This window comes from Nerophis lumbriciformis, linkage group LG09 (genome assembly GCF_033978685.3).
Source record: "Nerophis lumbriciformis linkage group LG09, RoL_Nlum_v2.1, whole genome shotgun sequence".
Lineage (NCBI taxonomy): Eukaryota > Metazoa > Chordata > Actinopteri > Syngnathiformes > Syngnathidae > Nerophis > Nerophis lumbriciformis.
This window is the reverse complement of record NC_084556.2, coordinates 15,267,506-15,291,790: the sequence shown is the minus strand read 5'-3', so window position 1 is coordinate 15,291,790 and position 24,285 is coordinate 15,267,506. Positions and strand designations below refer to the sequence as shown.

General features: G+C 43.1%; 1 protein-coding gene across 1 annotated transcript in view; it reads right to left on the bottom strand.

Moving 5' to 3' along the window:
- The window catches only part of LOC133607666 (sodium- and chloride-dependent GABA transporter 2-like), a 36,985-nt gene extending 24,686 nt beyond the window's left edge, over window positions 1–12,299 (bottom strand). The window contains exons 1-5 of the mRNA XM_061962510.2: window positions 12,063–12,299; window positions 11,851–11,985; window positions 8,615–8,755; window positions 8,420–8,507; window positions 8,169–8,301 (exon numbers count right to left, since the gene is read on the bottom strand). Of these exons, the coding sequence (XP_061818494.1) occupies window positions 8,169–8,301; window positions 8,420–8,507; window positions 8,615–8,755; window positions 11,851–11,985; window positions 12,063–12,240 (675 nt within the window). The 5' untranslated portion in view covers window positions 12,241–12,299. The remainder of the gene's footprint in view (window positions 1–8,168; window positions 8,302–8,419; window positions 8,508–8,614; window positions 8,756–11,850; window positions 11,986–12,062) is intronic.
- Between the last annotated feature and the right edge of the window lie 11,986 nt (window positions 12,300–24,285).

Sequence of the window (24,285 nt, the reverse complement as noted above, 5' to 3'; positions counted from 1 at the left end):
CGAGTCCTGACTAGAACCACAAAATATCACCATATTAATCCAGCTCTGCTTATTTACAAGTCTTTTCATGGTCTTGTGCCAAAGTATGTCTCTGACACGTTAGAACCATACAAAACATCTCGGTCTCTGAGAACTTCAAAGATTTGTCTCCCGCTGGTGCCCGTAGTCAAGACTAAACTTAGTAAATGCTGTAATGAATTACACCAAGCAGCTGTTGAGATGTAAATAGCATGTAGCTAAAAATGTGTGTATATGAATGGCGAGAAAATGTAAACCTTTTAAGTATCTTCAAAGCAACCACAAAGCATACAATGTGTCGTTTGATGGAATTTGCTCATCCAGAAAACTACGTGACAGTATAGCTCTGCAAAATGTTGACGAATGTCACTTTATTTTAGCTTCATTTAACTGTGGTTAACTTCTCTATTGAAATGTTTTCAATTGCGACAGCCTGGAACACTCTCTTTATTATCATTCCCAATAGGACCGATTGTTATCAATCTGTTTTGAACTGCTTGGATGTCAATGAGTCAGTTTGACTTTGATTTGGATTTTTTGATATATTTTGACTCTACAATGTCAGCATTATCCAATCCAGCCAAGGTGGTCCAGTTCGTCACATTGTGCACATTACACAGCATAAACAGTTCGCACCATGTCCCTGGGAGACCCGGAGACACTCCTAAATTTGAAATTCCTTGGCTGATAATGCTTGACTATTTCATTTATTGGAAGACATATGTATAGCCTTCAGCATGGGACATGATCATTTACGAGACATAGGATTTGTGCAATCGGTGTTAACAGATGTCAGGGGCGGACACAAATGACATCAGATCAAAGTCTGTATTGTTAATCCCTGTTTTTGGAGGACTCCCTGGAAGAGGGGCGCCGCCAAAGCCTTACCGTTGTGTTCTTTAAAAAAAAATGTTGTTCATAAAGTATTGGACAGTATTAGAAGACACAGTCAGGACACTTTATTAGGTGCGTCTAATGCAGTGTTTTTCAACCTTTTTTGAGCCAAGGCACATTTTTTGCGTTGAAAAAAATCCAGAGGCACACCACCAGCAGAAATCATTAAAAAATGAAACTAAGTTGACAGTAAAAAGTCGTTGTCACAATTGATGGATATGAATTCAAACCATAACCAAGCATGCATCAATATAGCTCTTGTCTCAAAGTAGGTACACTGTCACGACCTGTCACATCACGCCGTGACTTACTTTGAGGTTTTTGCTGTTTTCCTGTGTGTAGTGTTTTAGTTCTTGTCTTGCGCTCCTATTTTGGTGGCTTTTTCTCTTTTTTTGGTATTTTCCTGTAGCAGTTTCATCTCTTCCTTTGAGCGATATTTCCCGCATCTACTTTGTTTTAGCAATCAATAATATTTCAGATTTTTTATCCTTCTTTGTGGGGACATTGTTGATTGTCATGTCATGTTCGGATGTACTTTGTGGACGCCGTCTTTGCTCTACAGTAAGTCTTTGCTGTCGTCCAGCATTCTGTTTTTGTTTACTTTGTAGCCAGTTCATTTTTAGTTTCGTTCTGCATAGCATTCCCTAAGCTTCAATGCCTTTTCTTAGGGGCACTCACCTTTTTGTTTATTTTTGGTTTAAGCATTAGATACCTTTTTACCTGCACGCTGCCTCCTGCTGTTTCCGACATCTACAAAGGTACTAGCTACCGGCTGCCACCTACTTATATGGAAGAGTATTACACGGTTACTCTGCCGAGCTCTAGACAGCACCGACACTCAACAACAACACATCATTTGCAGACTATAATTACTGGTTTGCAAAAAATATCTTTAACCAAAATAGGTGAAACTAGATAATCTCCCACGGCACACCAGACTGTATCTCACGGCACATTAGTGTGCCACGGCACAGTGGTTGAAAAACACTGGTCTAATGAGATTTGTAATTCTGTCCTAATTTCTGCAGAGATGCAAACCTGAGAGGTTGTTTTTTTGTTCATCTTTTTAATTGCATTAGATGTGATTATTATAGAGACACCTCGCAAAAGGGCAATTCTAATGAACAACATTAAGTGGATCAGGATTCGGGACTGGAATGACGCAGGTTTGCTATCAGCCAAAAAAAAACAAATAAAAGCAGTTCTCTCATAAATAATGTTATTAATTAACGCGCCCCCTATATTTATGGCACAAGAAACCCTGCTATTGTATGAAAGTAAATGTGTTATGTTTACAAAACATACTCCAGCAGGCACAAGACCTTGTTGAATTAGGTCCTGACGTTGAGCAACTCAAACATAACGTTGAAACAACGTGCTTTTTGACACGTATAATCAATCTTGGGTTCTGACGTTGATCTGACCATTGAAATTCGGTCCTTTCCCAACCGACAACTTGGATTCAACATTAGACATCAACGTTGTCTCAATTTACAAATACAACTATTTTGCAACGTTGTTTCAAAGTCAGTTTTAAAGGACACGTATGTATAATTAACGTTGTATCAATGTCTTGTGCCTACTGGGACAGAACATCTCATTTCAAGAAAGTTTGATCACATTACGTCTAAACTGGCTCACCTGCACTGGCTTCCTGTGCACTTAAGATGCGACTTCAAGGTTTTACTACTTACGTATAAAATACTACACGGTCTAGCTCCATCCTATCTTGCCGATTGTATTGTACTATATGTCCCGGCAAGAAATCTGCGTTCAAAGAACTCCGGCTTATTAGTGATTCCCAGAGCCCAAAAACAGTCTGCGGGCTGTAGAGCGTTTTCTATTCGGGCTCCAGTACTATGGAATGCCCTCCCGGTAACAGTTAGAGATGCTACCTCAGTAGAAGCATTTAAGTCCCATCTCAAAACTCATTTGTATACTCTAGCCTTTGAATAGCCCCCTCTTTTTTAGACCAGTTGATCTGCCGTTTCTTTTCTTTTCTCCTCTGCTCCCCCCTACCCCTTGTGGAAGGGGAGACACACAGGTCCGGTGGCCATGGATGGGGTGCTGGCTGTCCGGGGTCGGGACCCGGGGTGGACCGCTCGCCTGTATATCGGTTGGAAACATCTCTGCGCTGCTGACTCGTCTCTGCTCGGGATGGTTTCCTGCTGACCCCACTATGGACTGGACTCTTACTGTTTGCTGGATCCACTATGGACTGTACTCTCACAATATTATGTTAGACCCACTCGACATCCATTGCATTCGGTCTCCCTAGAGGGGGGGGTTACCCACATATGCGGTCCTCTCCAAGGTTTATCATAGTCATTCACATCGACGTCCCACTGGGGTGAGTTTTTCCTTGCCCTTATGTGGGCTCTGTACCGAGGATGTCGTTGTGGCTTGTGCAGCCCTTTGAGACACTTGTGATTTAGGGCTATATAAATAAATATTGATTGATTGATTGATTTGACTTTACATATGTCAAGTGGGCGTGCACTCGATGAGCAAAAGTCACATTAGGTCGAAGCAAACAGGATACAGTGGAACCTTCCACGTCAAAGGAATTTAAAATTTAGCCAACATGGTCTGGAAAAATATGCCCCGACAGTCAAACTAAAAACCTTGTGAGACTTTAGCTCGGTGAGCATCTAAAAGATTAAGTCCAGAAGTGTGTGTTCTTTTTTTTTTTTCAGGGTAGACAAAGAATAATGACAACCAGAAACTTACTGTATTAGGTCTGTGGGCTGTACAATATAAGCATTAGAATCCATTCATCCATTTTCTACCGCTTGTCCCTTTTGGGGTCACCGGGGGTGCTGGAGCCCATCTGAGCTGCATTCGGGCGGAAGGCGGGGTACACCCTGGACAAGTCACCACCTCATCACAGTGCCAACACAGACAGACAACATTCACACTCACATTCACACCTGATTTATTATAAATGCCTGTTGACACACTAAAATATATTAAATCCAGCAATATTTACCTATAAACTCCACTCTGTAAATGCCTTCTTATTGCCTCTCTATCATTAACGAGTGAGTCGTTCTGCTTTATTTAAATTGTATTTACCAGTGCTTAACTTTCCTTCATACCTGTATGACAGCGGTGTAAAAAGGTTTTATGCTGGTGACAGTTTAAGTCTGGAACAAAGCATTGCAATGTGCCTGTTTGATGTCATGAAAGGGTGAGTAGTTTTACTTTATTTTAGTTTTAATACACAGTGTTTAACTTGTCTTTACGCATTTATGCCATGCTATGAATGTTGAATTGTTATCTCAAAACATTGTCTGCACAGATAGTAGCGGTTGTATGATGGTGACAGTTTTTGTCTGAAACAAACATGTCTAAGAGGGTAAGTAGTTTTACTTTATCATACTTGTATTATACAGCGTTTAAATGTTCTTTACACATGTATGACAGCTATAAAAGTTGGACTTTAAAAAATTGCCTGCCACTTGATAAAACTGTTTAATGATGGAGACAGGTTGCACCTTGAAACAAAGTATTATGAGGTTGTCAGCTGTCTTGAAGAGGTGAGTAGTTTTACTTTATTTTACAAACCCCGTTTCCATATGAGTTGGGAAATTGTGTTAGATGTAAATATAAACGGAATACAATGATTTGCAAATCCTTTTCAACCCATATTCATTTGAATGCACTACAAAGACAAGATATTTGATGTTCAAACTCATAAACTTTTTTTTTTTTTTGCAAATAATAATTAACTTAGAATTTCATGGCTGCAACACGTGCCAAAGTAGTTGGTAAAGGGCATGTTCACCACTGTGTTACATGGCCTTTCCTTTTAACAACACTCAGTAAACGTTTGGGAACTGAGGAGACACATTTTTTAAGCTTCTCAGGTGGAATTCTTTCCCATTCTTGCTTGATGTACAGCTTAAGTTGTTCAACAGTCCGGGGGTCTCCGTTGTGGTATTTTAGGCTTCCTAATGCGCCACATATTTTCAATGGGAGACAGGTCTGGACTACAGGCAGGCCAGTCTAGTACCCGCACTTTTTTTCTATGAAGCCATGTTGATGTAACACGTGGCTTGGCATTGTCTTGCTGAAATAAGCAGCGGCGTCCATGGTAACGTTGCTTGGATGGCAACATATGTTGCTCCAAAACCTGTATGTACCTTTCAGCATTAATAGCGCCTTCACAGATGTGTAAGTTACCCATGTCTTGGGCACTAATACACCCCCCTACCATCACAGATGCTGGCTTTTCAACTTTGCGCCTAGAACAATCCGGATGGTTCCTTTCCTCTTTGGTCTGGAGGACACGACGTCCACAGTTTCCAAAAACAATTTGAAATGTGGACTCGTCAGACCACAGAACAGTTTTCCACTTTGTATCAGTCCATCTTAGATGAGCTCAGGCCCAGCGAAGCCGACGGCGTTTCTGGGTGTTGTTGATAAACAGTTTTCGCCTTGCATAGGAGAGTTTTAACTTGCACTTACAGACGTAGCAACCAACTGTAGTTACTGACAGTCGGTTTCTGAAGTGTTCCTGAGCCTATGTGGTGATATTCTTTACACACTTATGTTGCTTGTTGATGCAGTACAGCCTGAGAGATCGAAGGTCACGGGCTTAGCTGCTTACATGCAGTGATTTCTCCAGATTCTCTGAACCTTTTGATGATATTACGGACCGTAGATAGTGAAATCCCTAAATTCCTTGCAATAGCTGGTTGAGAAAGGTTTTTCTTAAACTGTTCAACAATTTGCTCACACATTTGTTGACAAAGTGGTGACCCTCGCCCCATCCTTGTTTGTGAATGACTGAGCATTTCATGGAATCTACTTTTATACCCAATCATGGCACCCACCTGTTCCCAATTTGCCTGTTCACCTGTGGGATGTTCCAAATAAGTGTTTGATGAGCATTCCTCAACTTTATCAGTATTTATTGCCACCTTTCCCAACTTCTTTGTCACATTTGTCACTGGCATCAAATTCTAAAGTTAAAGATTATTTGCAAAAAAAATTTTTTGATCAGTTTGAACATCAAATATGTTGTCTTTGTAGCATATTCAACTGAATATGGGTTGAAAATGATTTGCAAATCATTGCAAAGGCGTCGAAGTGGGGATATTGTACCGAGGCCCCAACCACAGGTGCGACCTGTGCTTTTGTAAAAAGGCAGATTTTTTCTGCTTCCATGTAATTTTTCAAATTTTTAAAAAATCTTCAATGTTCACATAAATTCAATATACCTGTGGAAGATCAATAATAAGGTTGCTTAAATCAAATTAAGAATGTTGAAAACTACCTAGACCCCTTTTAAAAATAAAAAATGGTTTGTTCAACCTGGATAGCGGTAAACCTAACTTTAAACACACAAACATATGAGACATCTGTCAGTGGGAGCACAAGAGAGAGTTATGTACATGTTTCACTTTTGCATCTAATTGCCCATAACTGGTGCATTCAAGGACCCTCGATTAAATTACAAACAGAGGGCGGGACTTAACTCCCAGGAATTGCACTAATATTACTATAGTCATAAAACTAATGGTGTATTATCATGATTTGTACTATCCACTGATGGTATTCCTATGTGTGTCAGCTAATATCTACACTCTGAGGTAAAGAAAAAACTTGACAGATTTGGAATCATATTTAAGTGAATGATGACAGGTTATATATTCTAGCCACTTTAAAATTAATTTGTTGGCACGTTTTGTAAAACGATTTTTTTTTTGTAACTTACTTTTTTTTTTAAATATAATCTAATTATTCAGGGGGGTTTATGGAGGTAGGTTTTAGTTTTGTTAATCCCATCTTTTAAAAGTAAACAATCTAAATGTAACTTGTTTTAAAAGGCTGATTTCAACCAAATTCATGCAGTAAAACGTTTGTATTGCATGTAAGTGTGTGTGTGGGTGTGTGTGTGTTACATTTAGGGTGGGATGTGGGGGCCTTTTAGGAGTCTGATGTATGGGGGCCCAGAATTTGGTGCTATCACCCCTATATTAGCGTCCCTTCACTGGCTCCCTGTGCGTTATCGAATCAATTTTAAACTCCTTTTATTTTTTTTTAAATGTCTAAACAACCTCGCGCCAACCTATCTCTCCGACCTCCTTCAGCCTTACTGCCCCACCCGATCCTTAAGATCAGCCGATCAGCTGCTGTTGACGGTCCCTGACACAAGGCTGAAGCTTAGAGGTGACAGAGCTTTCGCCGCTGCTGCTCCCAAGCTCTGGAACGACCTACCTCTGAGTATTAGACAAGCCTCCTCTCTTCCTGTTTTTAAATCTCTCTTAAAAACATACTTTTATTCCATAGCTTTTAACACTGAGTGATATCCATCCTTCAATGGCGCCCCATAATACACATGCTGTGAACCTGTTTTTATTTATTCTATTTTATTTATTTATTTTTTATCGTGTTTTGTTTGTGTTGTGTTGTGTTTGCTCGGTACTCGTATTATCTTTTAACCTGCCCATTGTACAGCACTTTGGCTACCCCTGTGGTAAATTTTAAATGTGCTTTATAAATAAAGTTGATTTGATTTTATTTAATACGCCCCTGCTTGTAAAACAGCATAAATATTGAATTGCTACTTCAAGGGGTCATATTATGATTTTTTTCTGCACTTAAAACACTTCCCTGTGGTTCCTTTGGTCAAAATGTTGCATAAATTATGTTTAACAGACCTTCTTCAAGCCGCTTTCTGACCGTCTCTTCAGGATGCGCCGTTTTGTGCGCAGTCTTATTTACGTGCCCCCACTTTGACAGCGTCTTTCCCCCGTCAGCTATGTTGTAGTTTTTTAGCACTTTCAAATGGAGTCCACTGACAGACTAAGTTTGAACTTTGTATTAGAAATGGCAACGGCGGAGGACGCATGTGCACGTACGAACCAGTCTGCCCCACAACAAGAGGCTATAGCGAAAAGGAAGGAGCTTATTGACTACGACGTCAGAAAACGTCACAGGACAGAGGACATTTCAAATGGCTCGTTTAAAGGGAAGTATGAAGGACGGCAAGATTGTTTTATAAATATCTCCGCAATGCTTCCATGGTTTGATTACAAATTCCCGGGACTTATGCAGATCTCAAATACACAACAACAGGTACAAATAGGTAAGAAAAGTTTGATTTGCATGATAGGATCCCTTAAAAACATTGCCTGTAAAGTTGATAAAAGTTTATGCAATTTATTTCACTTGGCATTGGGGAAACATGAAAACATATTCAACTTTTTGAGGTTCCACTGTGACTCAAAGGAAATGCGGCATCTTACCTTCCCTGTGGACTTGATTCCCTTCCAAACGCAGAAGTAGCAGATGATCCAGGCCAGGATGAGGCACAGGGCCAGTTCCCACCTCAGGCTGCCCACCTCCTCGATACCACCGGAGATCTTCAGCACTCTCCGCCTGCATGTGGAGAGCACAAGGGGAAATGGTGGCCATGGCGAGGGCGACAACGAACAAGAGTGACGGGAAGACGATTGAGGGATGACAGGGAGGAGAGAGAAAGTGAGAACGCTCTTACTGCCAGAACTCTACAACCGGCAGAGTGCTGTTTTTTCTGCGTGTCACTCCGAGGCTCTGATTCACAAGGCTGACATCAAGGCATGACTCTACAAGTGCAAGGAAGCAAGGCAAGTACAGCAACAAAAAAAGTGCAAAATCTATGTTTAAATAATAAGGTGATGAAGTCGGGCTCTTTCTTGCAGGGGTCACCCACCTGTGTTCCACTCGTGTCCACATGTGGCCCAAGGCAAGTCGGCACCGAAGGAGGAGAAGAGGTAAAAGAATGCCCAGGCAATGATAACAATGTAGGAGGTGGCGCCGAATGCGATGATGAGGTGACTTGCGTAGCCCATGCCTGCATGCAAAGAGTTGTTTAATCAGCTGTATAATCACTCGCCATACAGCAATAGATGATATCTGTCTATTACCTGACCACCTCTATGTTAGCTACCTCTCTTTGTTTATAATGTATATTTTCTGCTGGATCTACTTTCTATTTCATGCTGCCCTTTTTTTTTTTTTTTTTTTTGCTGAAGCTGTTATATATACTGTAATATTGTACATGGTAATTGGGATTTGTTATATATTGTATATATTATATAAATATATTATATAAATTAAGGGACAGCGGAGCTCATACTCCAACAGGCTCCTTCAACTTCCTTCCCGCACTGTGCGATTCAAGAACTCCTTCATTCCGCACTCCATCCAGCTGTATTATCACTCGCCATACAGCAATAGATGACATCTGCCTATTATCTAACACCTGACATGTTAGCTACTTCTCTTTGTTTATAATGTCTATTTTCTATTTCCTGCTGGATCTACTCTCTATTTTATGCTGCTGCTGTCACATATACTGTAATATTGTACATGGTCATTGGTATATATTGCATATATGTTATAGACATAATATAATATATCTGTATATATATTATTCTGTACGCATATTATGTATATATTCGTATATATGTTAGATTTTTTATCGCTATATTAGTCTATTTATACCTGCATTGTCCTTTCCATCCTTACACTTTCCATCATTGTAACTGAGCTACTGTGTTGAACAATTTCCCTTGTGGATCATTAAAAGTTTGTCTAAGTCTAAGTCTAAAAATATAATATAATGTAATATATCAGTATATATTATATACTGTATATACCAGAGGTGCTGGACCGAGGGCCGGATCAGGTCCGCAAACAGGTCTTATCCGGCCCGCGGGATGAGTTTGCCAAGTATAAAAATTAACCTGAAATTTTTTAATGAAAGAAACTGCTGTTCTAAATGTGTCCGCTGGATGTCGCAATAGCAATTATTTGTGTCTTTGTAGATGATGCTACATATGTACAAAATAAATCACATGTTAGTACATCAGTCGAGGAAAATGATCAAACTACATAAAAAACATACTGTAATTTGATTTGGATATAATTAGACAACATTCACACTCACATTCACACACTAGGGCCAATTTAGTGTTGCCAATCAATCTATCCCCAGGTGCATGTCTTTGGAGGTGGGAGGAAGCCGGAGTACCCGGAGGGAACCCACGCAGTCACGGGGAGAACATGCACACTCCACACAGAAAGATCCCAAGGCCGGGATTGAACTCACGACTACTCAGGGCCTTCGTATGTCTATCTGTGTTGACCCTGCGATGAGGTGGCGACTTGTCCAGGGTGTACCCCGCTTTCCGCCCAATTGTAGCTGAGATAGGCTCCAGCGCCCCCCGCAACCCCGAAGGGAATACGTGGTAGAAAATGGATGGATGGATGTTTTATCTTGATAGATTGCAAATGAACACCAATAAGTTGATTGATGAACATCCATCCATCCATTTTCTACCGCTTGTCCCTTTTGGGGTCGCGGGGGGTGCTGGAGCCTATCTCAGCTGCATTCGGGCGGAAGGCGGGGTACACCCTGGACAAGTCGCCACCTCATTGCAGGGCCAACACAGATAGACAGACAACATTCACACTCACATTCACACACTAGGGCCAATTTAGTGTTGCCAATCAACCTATCCCCAGGTGCATGTTTTTGGCGGTGGGAGGAAGCCGGAGTACCCGGAGGGAACCCACGCAGTCACGAGGAGAACATGCAAACTCCACACAGAAAGATACCGAGCCCGGGATTGAACCCAGGACTACTTAGGACCTTCGTATTGTGAGGCACATGCACTGACCCCTGTACCACCGTGCTGCCCTGATTGATGAACATTATCTCTTAATTTATTCAGAAAGTATAAATAACGACAAATAAAGATAGAATACTATTAACCGCAACATGTAAGTGTAAAAAAAACCAAAAAACAACAACATTATGATTTGTACATTTTCAGAATGTGCTTGTTCTATTTTTAAAGAAAGAAAACATTCTGAAGTCGTCTTTATATTTAAGTTATTGTGCCGTGATTTTACCAGTACAGCCCACTTGGGAGTAGATTTTTCTCCATGTGGCCCCCCGATCTAAAATGAGTTTGACACCCCTGGTGTATATAATATGTCAATATTACATATATGTTACATTTTATATTGCTACTGTGGTACATTTTTAGTCTACTTCATACCAGCATTATCCTTTCCATCCTTTTGTAACTGAGCTACTGTGTGGGAACAAGTTCCCTTGTGGATCAAATAAAGTTCGTCTAAGTCAGGGGTCAGCAACCCAAAATGTTGAAAGAGCCATATTGGACCAAAAATACAAAAACAAATCAGTCTGGAGCCGCAAAAAATTAAAAGCCATATTACATACAGATAGTGTGTCATGAGATATAAATTGAATTAAGAGGACTTAAAGGAAACTAAATGACCTCAAATATAGCTACAAATGAGGCATAATGATGCAATATGTACATATAGCTAGCCTAAATAGCATGTTAGCATCGATTAGCTTGCAGTCATGCAGTGACCAAATATGTCTGATTAGCACTCCACACAAGTCAATAACATCAACAAAACTCACCTTTCATGCACAACGTTAAAAGTTTGGTGGACAAAATGACACTGAAAAAGAAGTGGCATAAAACACGTCCTAGAAAGTCGGAGAAAGTTATACATGTAAACAAACTAAGGTGAGTTCAAGGACCGCCAAAATTAGTAGGACAAAACGGCGCTCGCCAAATACTTGAATCAGTGAAGCATGTTTAATATAAACTGTGTGCTTTGTAACAATTAGGGAGGCTTGTGTCATGTTTGTCCTCCTACAGAAACCATATTAAAACAAAAAATAGATTTTTTTTCCCCCTCATCTTTTTCCATTTTTCATACATTTTTTAAAAAGCTCCAGAGAGCCACTAGGGCGGCGCTAAAGAGCCGCATGCGGCTCTAGAGCCGCGGGTTGCCGACCCCTGGTCTAAGTCGACAAAACGGCGCTAAACCCTTCAATAACGCCACGCACATTCGCGTCAAGCCAAGTTGCGCTTCATCGACGTGCATAAAAGCACACACCTTGAAAAAGTGGACATATCTTCCTCCAGCATGTAATTCCACCCTGATTGGTGTACTGTCCTAACGCGGTCTCCAGGAAAAACAGTGGAATCCCGCAGATGACCATGAACAAAACGTACGGGATGAAGAACACACCTAAAATGAATTAAACCATATTAGAGCCAGCTGTATTATGGAATAATAATACAAACTAAAAATAAAACGCAACCAACCTCCGCCGTTTCTGTAGCACAGGTAAGGGAACCTCCACACGTTGCCAGGTCCGATGATGGCACCCATCACAGTGAGGATAAACTCTGTTTTGGTGCCCCAGTAGCCTCTTTCGTCTTGCTGCCTGGACTTCGTCTGTCCTCCGTCGGACGCCGGAGCCACGCCGCGCTTTGCCGCCATGGCTTTCTTCTTCTTCCACTTCCACGCGTAAATGAGAGTTTCGCGAATCCCCTCCGTGTCTGAACGATGCTTGCGGAGAGGCGGTATGGTTATCGAGGTACGCAAGTATAAGTACGAGGAGGTGGGTGTGTCGCACCTTGGGGCTGTTCCAGTGGTGATTCCGCCTCGGTTGAACGCATCATAAAAGCAAGGAGAGGGAAAGTGGACTTTTCATGTGTACGCATCTTCTATTATGTACTTAACGTACGCATGGGGGGGGGGGGGGGGGGGGGGGGGGCACCTGCAACACATTAACCTCACACTCCTTCCCGCTCATCTTCCCCGTAATGTTTAAAGTGTGAAAAGTCGTGCAAAGACGCAGACTATAAAAAGATGACACGTGATGAGTTTGCGCGCGTGTTTTTTTTTTGTTGAGCACAATGTATTTGTTTTTGCATTTGCTGCAATTCTAGAATCAACCTTTGGGTGTCGCTGTTTTTCCTCACGTGCTCATTATACAAAAAAATACACTATAGCAGGGGTGTCGAACTCATTTTAGGAGAAAAATATACTCCAAAATCATGGCACGGTAACTTAAAAGTAAAGACGACTTCAGATTGTTTTCTTTGTTTAAAAATAGAATGCACATTCTGAAAATGTACAAATCATAAGGTTTTTTTGTTTTGTTTTTAAGTTAAAGTACCAATGGTTGTCACACACACACACTAGGTGTGGTGAGATTATCCTCTGCATTTGACCCCAGGGGGTAAGGAGGTGAGAGGAGCAGCGAGCAGAAGCGGTGGCTGCGCCCGGGAATCATTTTGGCGATTTAACCCCCAATTCCAACCCTTGATGCTGAGTGCCAAGCAGGGAGGTAATGGGTCCTTTCCTTTAATTTGGGCACACACATCTATACCTTTGGCAGTTTTAAGCCAGTAATTTCCAGGAGACACAAACTTAATGTGTAACACTTATATAAGGCTTTTAACTTTTTCCGGCTTCAGACAGATTTGTTTTTTGTATTTTTGGTCCAATATGGCTCTTTCAACATGTTGGGTTGCCGACCCCTGGTTTAATATATAGTGACACTGTTATGTAGGGATGATGTTTGATAAGAAATTATCGAGTTTGAGCCTATTATCAAATACTCTTATCGAACCGATTCCATATCGATTCTCTTATCCAGTCCAGATAGATTGTTGTATATGGAAAAAACACACAATATTTGGTTTAACAAATCACTTTACATTCTCTACTGCTTGCTACTATAGTGTTACCCAGGCCCGGCCCTAACCAATCAGGCGCCCTCGGCAAGATTTTAGGTGGCGCCCCCCCACATCGGCAGTGAAGTGTATATACCAGGGGTCGGCATCCTTTACCAGTCAAAGAGCCATTTTGACCAGTTTCACAAATTATAGAAAACAATGGGAGCCGCAACATTTTTTTGAAATTTTAAATGAAATAACACTGCATTCAAAGTTTTTTTTTTGCTTTGTGCTATGTATAACCAGGGGTCTCAGACACGTTGCCCACACCTTTAGGTGGAATTTGAAAGCTGGTGCGGCACGTGGGTTTTAAATGAATGGCGCTTGTCAGCGTCATGCGTGCCGTGATGGTACAGTATATAGCGCCCACTACACCCAGCGTGCCTGATCAGCCACACGTTGTATGGGGCTTCCGCTTGCTCATGTAGGTAACAGCAAGGCATACTTGGTCAACAACCACACAGGTCACACTGACGGTGGCGGTATAAAAAAACAAAACTTTAACACTCTTACTAATAATGCGCCACACTGTGAACCCACACCAAACAAGAATGACAAACAAATTTCGGGAGAACATCTGCACCGTAACACAACAGGACAAATACCCAGAATCCCATGCAGCCCTAACTCTTCCGGGATACATTATACACCCCCCCCCCCCCCCCCACAGTGTGGCGCATTATTAGTAAGAGTGTTAAAGTTTTGTTTTTTTATACCGCCACCGTCAGTGTGACCTGTGTGGTTGTTGACCAAGTATGCCTTGCTGTCACGTACGTGTGCAAGCAGAAGATGTATATTGTATAACAAGTGTTGGGCTGGCACGCTGTTAATACAGATTGTAGAGGGCGCCAAATGTTGTACCATCATGGCACGCCCTTATTATAGCCGTAAGGGTGAAAATCGGTGATTATTAATCCCGGGTGTTTTCTGCGAGAGGCACTGAAATCCGGAAGTCTCACGGGAAAATTGGGGGGCGGGGGCGTAATGTTGTAGCAAATAATATTTCTATTAAATAGGCTTTACTTTGCATTTTAATTAACGTGGGATTATTTTTTGTATTTAGAAATAATAGTACCAACTTTTTTTTTTTTTTTTTTTCTCCAACATTTGTGGCCCCCTGATGGACGGCGCCCTTAGCATTTGCCTATACGGCCTATGCCACAGGCCGGCCCTGGTGTTACCATATCTGAGTTATTGTGCAGAAATGTGGGGAAATCACTACAAATATGCGCTACATTCGTTAACCGTGTTACAAAAAAAAAATTAATTAGACTGATACATAATGTTGGATATAGAGAACATACAAACACTTTATTTATTGAGTCAAAAATGTTAAAGTTCAATGATTTGGTAAAATTGCAAACAGCTAAAATGATTTGGAATGCACAGTCCGTTTCTCCCTTGTCTGCGGGAGCACTCAGCAGCTCCACTCTGAGCACGTCCAGACACGCCCCCACACGCGCTGTGCAGACCGCACCCACACGCGCTGTGCAGACCGCACCCACATGCCGCCGCAGCTGGAGACAATCATCAATCAAGACACCTGGCAGTGATTACGGACGACAGGATAAAGAACCTCGCCGCTGACTACTCCTCGTCGGAACGTTGCTTTGCTTGCAGTAAGCTCACGTCTCTGACTCCCCACCAGTGTTCTTCTCCTGTGCTTGTTTCCTCGTACCTTGTTTTTGATCTCATTCGTCTCTCCTTGCTCCCACAGTCCCTGTTTCAGCTCCCGCTGCCATATTCCCCTGAACCCTGATTGCCCTCCTGATTACCCGACACATTGCCTGGACTTTGGACGCTCTCTCCTGCACTACGACCACGCTTGGACCTCCGGACTTCTTTGCCTTCTCCCTCTGCATTTGGACGCCACCATTCAACACACATGACAACACCCCTTACGGTAACTTCATATGTTAATTCCAGCACATAGTTTACATTCAAACACATAGTAGCATACGTAATCATAAATCACTCAATTAATACATTGAGTTTGTACTTCCGCTGTTGTGACGTCTCCTTCCCCCGTCTAAGACATAACAGAACGTTCCGACCAAGATGGAACCAGACGGCGCAACACATCACTCACCCGGTACTCTGGTCCGAACTTCCCCTCCTAGAGACCTATCTGCCATCCAGTCTGTCCTTCGACAACATCAGGCCCGATTTTCCACCGTGGAGGACAAAGTTGATGTCGCGTATTCTAATCTGCTGTCACTCCCATTTTGAGCTCTTCTGAGGCACTTGCCCTCGAAGGACCGTCTTCCCTTCGCGAACCAAAGATAGCCAGTCCTAAGATTTTTGAGGGGGATTTTGAACTTTGTCGTGGCTTCTTGGTTCAATGTGAATTTATTTTTGAACACCAGCCTTCTCGCTATGCTAACGATTGGGCCAAGATAGTCTTTATGTTTTCCTTATTTTCTGGACATGCCCTTAAATGGGCCCCTTCCGCCCTTAGCAAGTCTTCGGGGTTTAACTCTAATTATTCTGCGTTTCGTAAAGAATTTTTGGCTGTTTTTGATCATCCCGCGGATGGAAGAGATGCTGCAGCTAGGCTTCATTCCCTCAGACAGGGTCACCGCTCCGTGGCTAAATACACCTTAGAATTCCGCACTTTGGCAGCTGAGAGTGGTTGGGATGACAGGGCTCTTTTGAGTGGCTACAGGAGAGGCCTTAATGAGAAAATAAAGGATCTTGTTTGATCAGCGACTTTCAGAACGAGAAGCGGAGAGGGAGAGCGAGTTCGGCAGCACGACTGTGGCAAGACCTCCTCGTTCTACCAGCCGGGACCTCACGAGACAGACAGGCCCAGTTAATCCATGTCCTAGTCCTTTCCCAGAGCCCATACAGATAGGTAGATCGCAACTTTCCTTCGAGGAACGGGAACGGAGGTTTCAACGACGCCTATGTTTATACTGTGGTATGGCGGACCATCATATTCGCAACTGCCCCTCTCGGCCAAAAGGATCGGGCTCACCAGTCAAGGGGATACTGGTGAGCCATACTACAATCCCCACAATCTTTTCCAGGCAAACCCCGAGTACTCTGTTCCCTGCTACCTTGTCTTGGGAGGATAGGACACTATCAGTGGAGGCCTATGTGGACTCCGGAGCCGACAAGAGTTTCCTCGACTTAAGGTATGCCACAGAATCTGGTATTCTGTTAATTTCCTTAGAGACTTTTGTGTCTGCCCAAGCCTTAGATGGTCACCCTTTAGGGCCTATCAAACATCGCACTAAACCCTTAGCCCTTACCCTTTCTGGTAACCGTACAGAGACCATCAGCTTCTGGGTACTGGACGCCCCGGTAGCCCTCCTTGTCCTCGGCCGTTCATGGTTGAGTCTACATGACCCCCACATTTCCTGGTCCACTGGCAAGACACTGGCCTGGAGCAACCACTGTCATGCTAACTGTCTCCGTTTTGCTGTGATACATCCCGAAGGATCCAGATCGATATCTCCCCCTGTTGACCTGTCCCAAGTCCTGGAGATATATCATGACTTAGCCACAGTCTTCAGTAAGGATCAAGCACTGTCACTTCCACCCCACAGACCATACGACTGCGCTATTGATCTTGTTCCCAACGCAGTTCTTCCATCCATGCAGCCGACTATATAACCTTTCCCTTCCTGAGAAGAAAACTATGAGGGACTACATCTCCGAGTCCCTGGCCTCTGGTATAATCAGACCATCCAAGTCACCTGTGGCCGCTGGGGTTTTTTTTTGTCAGCAAGAAGGATGGATCCCTCCGGCCATGTATTGATTACCGTCAACTTAACAGCATCACTGTAAAGAATAAATATCCGTTACCCCTACTCAATTCATCTTTTGAACCCCTCACTCCGGCCACCATCTTTACCAAACTGGATCTACGCAACGCCTATCATCTGGTACGAATCAGGGAGGGAGATGAGTGGAAAACTGCCTTCAATACTCACTTAGGGCATTTTGAGTATAGGGTCATGCCTTTTGGTCTGACCAATGCTCCTGCAGTTTTTCAAGCCCTAGTTAACGACATCCTCAGAGACATGATAGACCGTTTTGTTGTTGTTTACCTGGATGACATCCTTATCTTCTCCAAGAACCTTCAGGAGCGTCAACAGCCCGTCCGTCTCGTCCTACAACGCCTTCTGGAGAACCGTCTGTTTGTTAAAGCCGAAAAATGTGAGTTCAACTCTTCTTCTGTTGATTTCTTGGGATTTGTAATTGAAAAAGGACATATTAAGGCTGATCCAAAAAAGGTGAAGGCAGTGGTGGACTGGCCTCAACCCTCTACTCGCACTGAGTTGCGACGCTTCCCTGGATTTGCCTGATTCTACAGGCGATTCATTAAGGACTTTAGTAAGTTGGCTGCACCTCTTCATGCACTTACCTCTACCAATGTTCCCTTCCAGTGGAACCGTGAAGCAGGAATGGCGTTCTGGTGTCTCAAAAGAAGTTCACTTTTGTTCATACCATGGAAAACGACTTCCGGACGGCTTCGAAGCGATTCTGGACCACCATCCGCCGCCTCAGGAAGGGGAAGCAGTGCACTACCAACACCGTGTATGGTGAGGGTGGTGTTCTGCTGACCTCGACTGCGGAAGTTGTGGATCGGTGGAGGGAATACTTGGAAGACCTCCTCAATCCCGCCAACACGTCTTTCTATGAGGAAGCAGTGCCTGAGGAATCTGTGGTGGGCTCTCCTATTTCTGGGGCTGAGGTTGCTGAGGTAGTCAAAAAGCTCCTCGGTGGCAAGGCCCCGGGGGTGGATGAGACCCGCCCGGAGTTCCTTAAGGCTCTGGATGCTGTGGGGCTGTCTTGGTTGACAAGACTCTGCAGCATCGCGTGGACATCGGGGGCGGTACCTCTGGATTGGCAGACCGGGGTGGTGGTTCCTCTCTTTAAAAAGGGGAACCGGAGGGTGTGTTCTAACTATCGTGGGATCACACTCCTCAGCCTTCCCGGTAAGGTCTATTCAGGTATACTGGAGAGGAGGCTACGCCGGATAGTCAAACCTCGGATTCAGGAGGAACAGTGTGGTTTTTGTCCTGGTCGTGGCACTGTGGGCCAGCTCTATACTCTCGGCAGGGTCCTTGAGGGTGCATGGGAGTTTGCTCAACCAGTCTACATGTGCTTTGTAGACTTGGACAAGGCATTCGACCGTGTCCCTCGGGAAGTCCTGTGGGGAGTGCTCAGAGAGTATGGGGTTTCGGACTGTCTGATTGTGGCGGTCCGCTCCCTGTATGATCAGTGTCAGAGCTTGGTTCGCATTGCCGGCAGTAAGTCGAACACGTTTCCGGTGAGGGTTGGACTCCGCCAAGGCTGCCCTTTGTCACCGATTATGTTCATAACTTTTATGGACAGAATTTCTAGGCGCAGTCAAGGATCCGGTTTGGTGGCTGCAGGATTAGGTCTCTGCTTTTTGCAGATGATATTGTCCTGATGGCTTCATCTGGCCAGGATCTTCAGCTCTCACTGGATCGGTTCGCAGCTGAGTGTGAAGCGACTGGGATGAAAATCAGCACCTCCAAGTCCGAGTCCAAGGGTGGAGTGCCATCTCCGGGTTGGGGAGGAGATCTTACCCCAAGTGGAGGAGTTCAAGTACCTCGGAGTCTTGTTCACGAGTGAGGGAAGAGTGGATCGTGAGATCGACAGGCGGATCGGTGCGGCGTCTTCAGTAATGCGGACGCTGTATCGATCCGTTGTGGTGAAGAAGGAGCTGAGCCGGAAGGCAAAGCTCTCAATTTACCGGTCGATCTACGTTCCCATCTTCACCTATGGTCATGAGCTTTGGGTTATGACCGAAAGGACAAGATCACGGGTACAAGCGGCCGAAATTAGTTTCCTCCGCCGAGTGGCGGGGCTCTCCCTTAGAGATAGGGTGAGAAGCTCTGTCATCCGGGGGGAGCTCAAAGTAAAGCCGCTGCTCCTCCACATCGAGAGGAGCCAGATGAGGTGGTTCGGGCATCTGGTCAGGATGCCACCCGAGCGCCTCCCTAGGGAGGTGTTTAGGGCACGTCCGACCGGTAGGAGGCCACGGGGAAGACCCAAGACACGTTGGGAAGACTATGTCTCTCGGCTGGCCTGGGAACGCCTCGGGATCCCCCGGGAGGAGCTGGACGAAGTGGCTGGGGAGAGGGAAGTCTGGACTTCCTTGCTTAAGCTGCTGCCCCCGCGACCCGACCTCGGATAAGCGGAAGAAGATGGATGGATGGATGGATATACATTAGATAACTGTATTCTAATCTACATATTTGTTTGGATTTAATTTAAAGTACACAGTCTGGATCAATATGTACAGTCATGGTCAAAAGTTTACATACACTTGTGAAGGACATAATGTCATGGCTGTCTTGAGTTTCCAATAATTTCGACAACTCTTATTTTTTTGTGATAGAGTGATTGGAGCACGTACTTGTAGGTCACAAAAAACATTCATGAAGTTTGGTTCTTTTTAATGAATTTATTATAGGTCTACTGAAAATTTGACCAAATCTGCTGGGTCAAAAGTATACATACAGCAACATACATTATCAATTTTGGTGACAATCAGTGTTGGGACTAACGCGTTACTTTGTAACGCCGTTAGTTTCGGCGGTAACTAGTAATCTAACGCGTTATTTTTTATATTCAGTAATTCAGTTACCGTTACTACATGATGCGTTACTGTGTTATTTTACGTTATTTTTTATGTAGTATCGGCTAGAAACAGAAGATCTGAGTGTGTTTTATTGGAGCGCTGCGGTGTCGGAAAAGAAAAGGCGTGCTTTGTGTGGGTGGGTGGGAAGGGCTCCCATACCATACTCGAAGACCGCAAGGGAGACGTTCCTCCAGAGCCTATGTACTTCGGGGCTAACAACCTTCACTTTACCCGGCAGTGGGTCTTTACAGCTCCGGACTCGAGGGTGAATGACGAGGCCGGCGGTTTGTTGCAACTTTGTGACTTGGTGTCTTGCACCGTGTACGCAGCCATCAACCAAGCTAGAGCACTTGCACGCGCTCCCTCACCTCTCTCGCCCACTCACTCACTGACGTCACTCACCTCACATGCTGTCATATCTTAAAGGGCCACACACACACACACATACGCTACTCTCATAACAACTAACAAGACATCATGGTGAAGCCAGAAGTCAAGTTTCTTAACATTCTCACTACTTTTCTTTTGTCGAGCACAAAGAAAAGAACATTTTAGTTAAATGTAAGTTGTGTCTTGGATCAAAGATCCCATCTACTTAAAGTTAAAGTGCCAATGATTGTCACACACACACTAGGTGTGGCAAAATTATTCTCTGCATTTGACCCATCACCCTTGATCACCCCCTGGGAGGTGAGGGGAGCAGTGAGCAGCAGCACTGACCGCGCCCGGGAATACGGCCCAAAACAGCAATTCAAATCTGCTGAAACAGCTACAAAAGCAACATGCTTGGACAAAGCTAATATAGAGAGACACAGACTCCGATGCCACTTCAGCTCCACCTAAGGATTTTAACGGAGGCACTGCTAGCCAGGACAACATTGATAGAGCCATTGCAGCGTATGTGCTAGAAGATATGCAGGCTATTTCTACAGTGGAGTCACCCGCTTTCAGGCAGCTAATTAGTATGATACCGGCGTGAAACAGCAAATGGCACGGAAAACATGTTCCAAGTGCCTGGACAGTGAGTACATAAACATGGACAGCGAGCTAATGAAAACACTCCAAACTCTGCCTCTGCTCATCATTCATCACTGAAGGTACAGACTCTATGTCAATTCTCTTATATACTCTTTCATTCTGAACTCCTAGAGTGTTTGATTATCACATCACTCTAAATGTATAGACTATAAAGTTCACAAACATAAAGAGGGATCCTAGTGGGCCAGGGCAATCTTTCGTTATCTCTAAACTAAAACTGGGGAAATGTGTAGAGTGTTCTGGGCTTCAGTACAGCGTTGATCTCCTGAATACATTTTATTTCCGAATTCCTTGAGAGAAAAAAAATGCCTGGTTAGGCTTTGTGTATGTCATGTGTGCCTTCCTTGGGTGAAGCCAGGTTTACAGCTATGTTGTTATTATGCTGTTTGTTACTTATGTACTGTATGTTATGTTGCAGCTATTTAAAATAGTTTTGTTAATTTGTTCTCGCCTGAAATAAATTGGCCCTTTGAAACATATCTTTGTCTTAGTGTGTTGTATGTAGACCACATTGCTTAGCAAAGTTCAGTGATCCAAATGCATGTCAAGTTGATTTACACATTGTATTATTCTCCAGTGCAATAACAGTACTGAAATGAAGGCTAAAAGGGCATTAATGGGAGCTTTAAAAAAAAAAAGTAGAAGAAGTAACTAAATAGTTACTTTTCACAGTAACGCATTACTTTTTGGTGTAAGTAACTGCGTTAGTAACTGAGTTACTTTTGAAATAAAGTAACTAGTAACTAGATACTGGTTTTCAGTAACTAACCCAAAACTGGTTACAATCAAATGAAATTATCTTCATGGCATGGCCTCTTAACTTCATGTGAGTGATTATGATTGACGAGACCTGTTGACTTCTCTGAGCCCTTTTAAATAGGGCTCATGTGATGCAGTCATTAGACTCGGTTACAAACGCGACAATGGGAAAGTCAAAAGAACTCAGCACAGATCTGAAAAAACGAATCATTGACTTGAACAAGTCAGGAAAGTCATTTTGAGCCATTTCAAAGCAGCTTAAGGTCCCAAGAGCAACTGTGCAGACAATTGTAAAACGCAAGCTATCACCTGCTGCTGAGAGAAAATTGGTCAGGATGATCAACAGTCAATGGAGAACCACCAAAAAGCAGGTCTGCAATGAATTGGAAGCTGCTGGAACACAGGTGTCAGTGTCCACAGTCAAACGTGTTTTGCATCGCCATGGACTGAGAAACTACCATGCAAGAAGGAAGCCCTTGCTCCAGGAGCGACACCTTAAGGCTCGTCTAAAGTTTGCTGCTGATCACATGGACAAAAATAAGACCTTCTAGAGGGAAGTTCTGTGGTCAGATGAAAGAAAAATTGAGCTGTTTGGCCACAATACCCAGCAATATGTTTGGGGGAGCAAAGGTGAGGCCTTTATTTACAGGAACACCATTCCTACCGTCAAGCATGATGGTGGTAGTATTATGCTCTGGGCCTGTTTTGCTGCCAATGGAACCGGTGCTTTACAGAGACTAAATTGGACAATAAAAAAAGGAGGATTACCTCCAAATTTTTCAGGACAACCTAAAATCATCAGCCCGAAGGTTGGGTCTTGAGCGCAGTTGGGTGTTCCAACAGGACAATGACCCCAAACACACGTCAAAAGTGGTAAAGGAATGGCTAAATCAGGCTAGAATTAAGGTTTTAGAATGGCCTTCCCAAAGTCCTGACTTAAACCCGATTGAGAACATGTGGACAATGCTGAAGAAACAAGTCCATGTCAGAAAACCAACAAATTTAGCTGAACTGCACCATATTTGTCAAGAGGAATGGTCAAAAATTCAACCAGAAGCTTGCCAGAAGTTTGTGGATGGCTACCAAAAGCGCCTTATTGCAGTGAAACTTGCCAAGGGACATGTAACCAAATATTAACATTGCTGTATGTATACTTTCGACCCAGCAGATTTGGTCACATTTTCAGTAGAACCATATAAAATTCATAAAAGAACCAAACTTCATGAATGTTTTTGTGACCAACAAGTATGTGCCCCAATCACTCTATCACAAAAAAAATAAGAGTTGTAGAAATTATTGGAAACTCAAGACAGCCATGACTTTATGTTCTTCACAAGTGTATGTAAACTTTTGACCACGACTGTAAGTGTAAACAATAGTGGATTGCTAGATTATTTTGAATCCATTATGAATGAAAAATAAATTACAAATACATTTGTAAACTCTATTTAAGTCGGTAAAAATGTATTCAGTATTTATCAAACATAAAGTAAAGATAGAGAATAACATGAATGAATCAATACAATGATAACATGTATTTATTATGTACAGGATTTAAATTACATTTGCAGAAGAAACCAGAACCCTTAAACTCTCATGCACAAACCCCAAAACCAGTGAAATTGACACGTTGTGTAAAATAAAAACAGAATACAATGATTTGCAAATCCTTTTCAACTTATATACAATTGAATACACTGCAAAGACAAGATACTTAACATTCGAAATGGAAAACGTTGTAATTTTTTGCAAATATTAGCTCATTTGGAATTTGATGCCTGCAACACGTTTCAAAAAAGCTGGCACAAGTGACAAAAAAGACTTACAAAGTTGAGGAATGCTCATCAAACACTTATTTGGAACATCCCACAGGAGAACAGACTCATTGGGAACAGGAGGGTGCCATGGTTGGGCAAAAAAGCAGCTTCCATGAAATGCTCAGTCATTCACAAACAAGTATGGGGTGAGGGTCATCACTTTGTGAAGAAATGCGCGAGAAAATCGTCGAACAGTTTAAGAACAACATTTCTCAACGCGCTATTGCAAGGAATTTAGGGATTTCACCATCTATGGTCCATTACATCATCAAAAGGTTCAGAGAATCTGGAGAAATCACTGCACATAAGCGATTATATTATGAACCTTCGATCCCTCAGGTGGGACGGCATCAAAAAGCGGGGGGGGGGGGCTCCCCACATCTGCGTTCTCTTGCAAGGTTTCTCGTTGTTCCCATTGGGTTGAGTATTTTCTTGCCCTGATGTGGGATCTGAGACAAGGATGTTGTTGTGGCTTGTGCAGCCCTTTGAGACACTTGTGATTAAGGGATTTGATTGATAATTTGATAAATATGTAATTGCAAACAATAATGGATTACTAGATTAT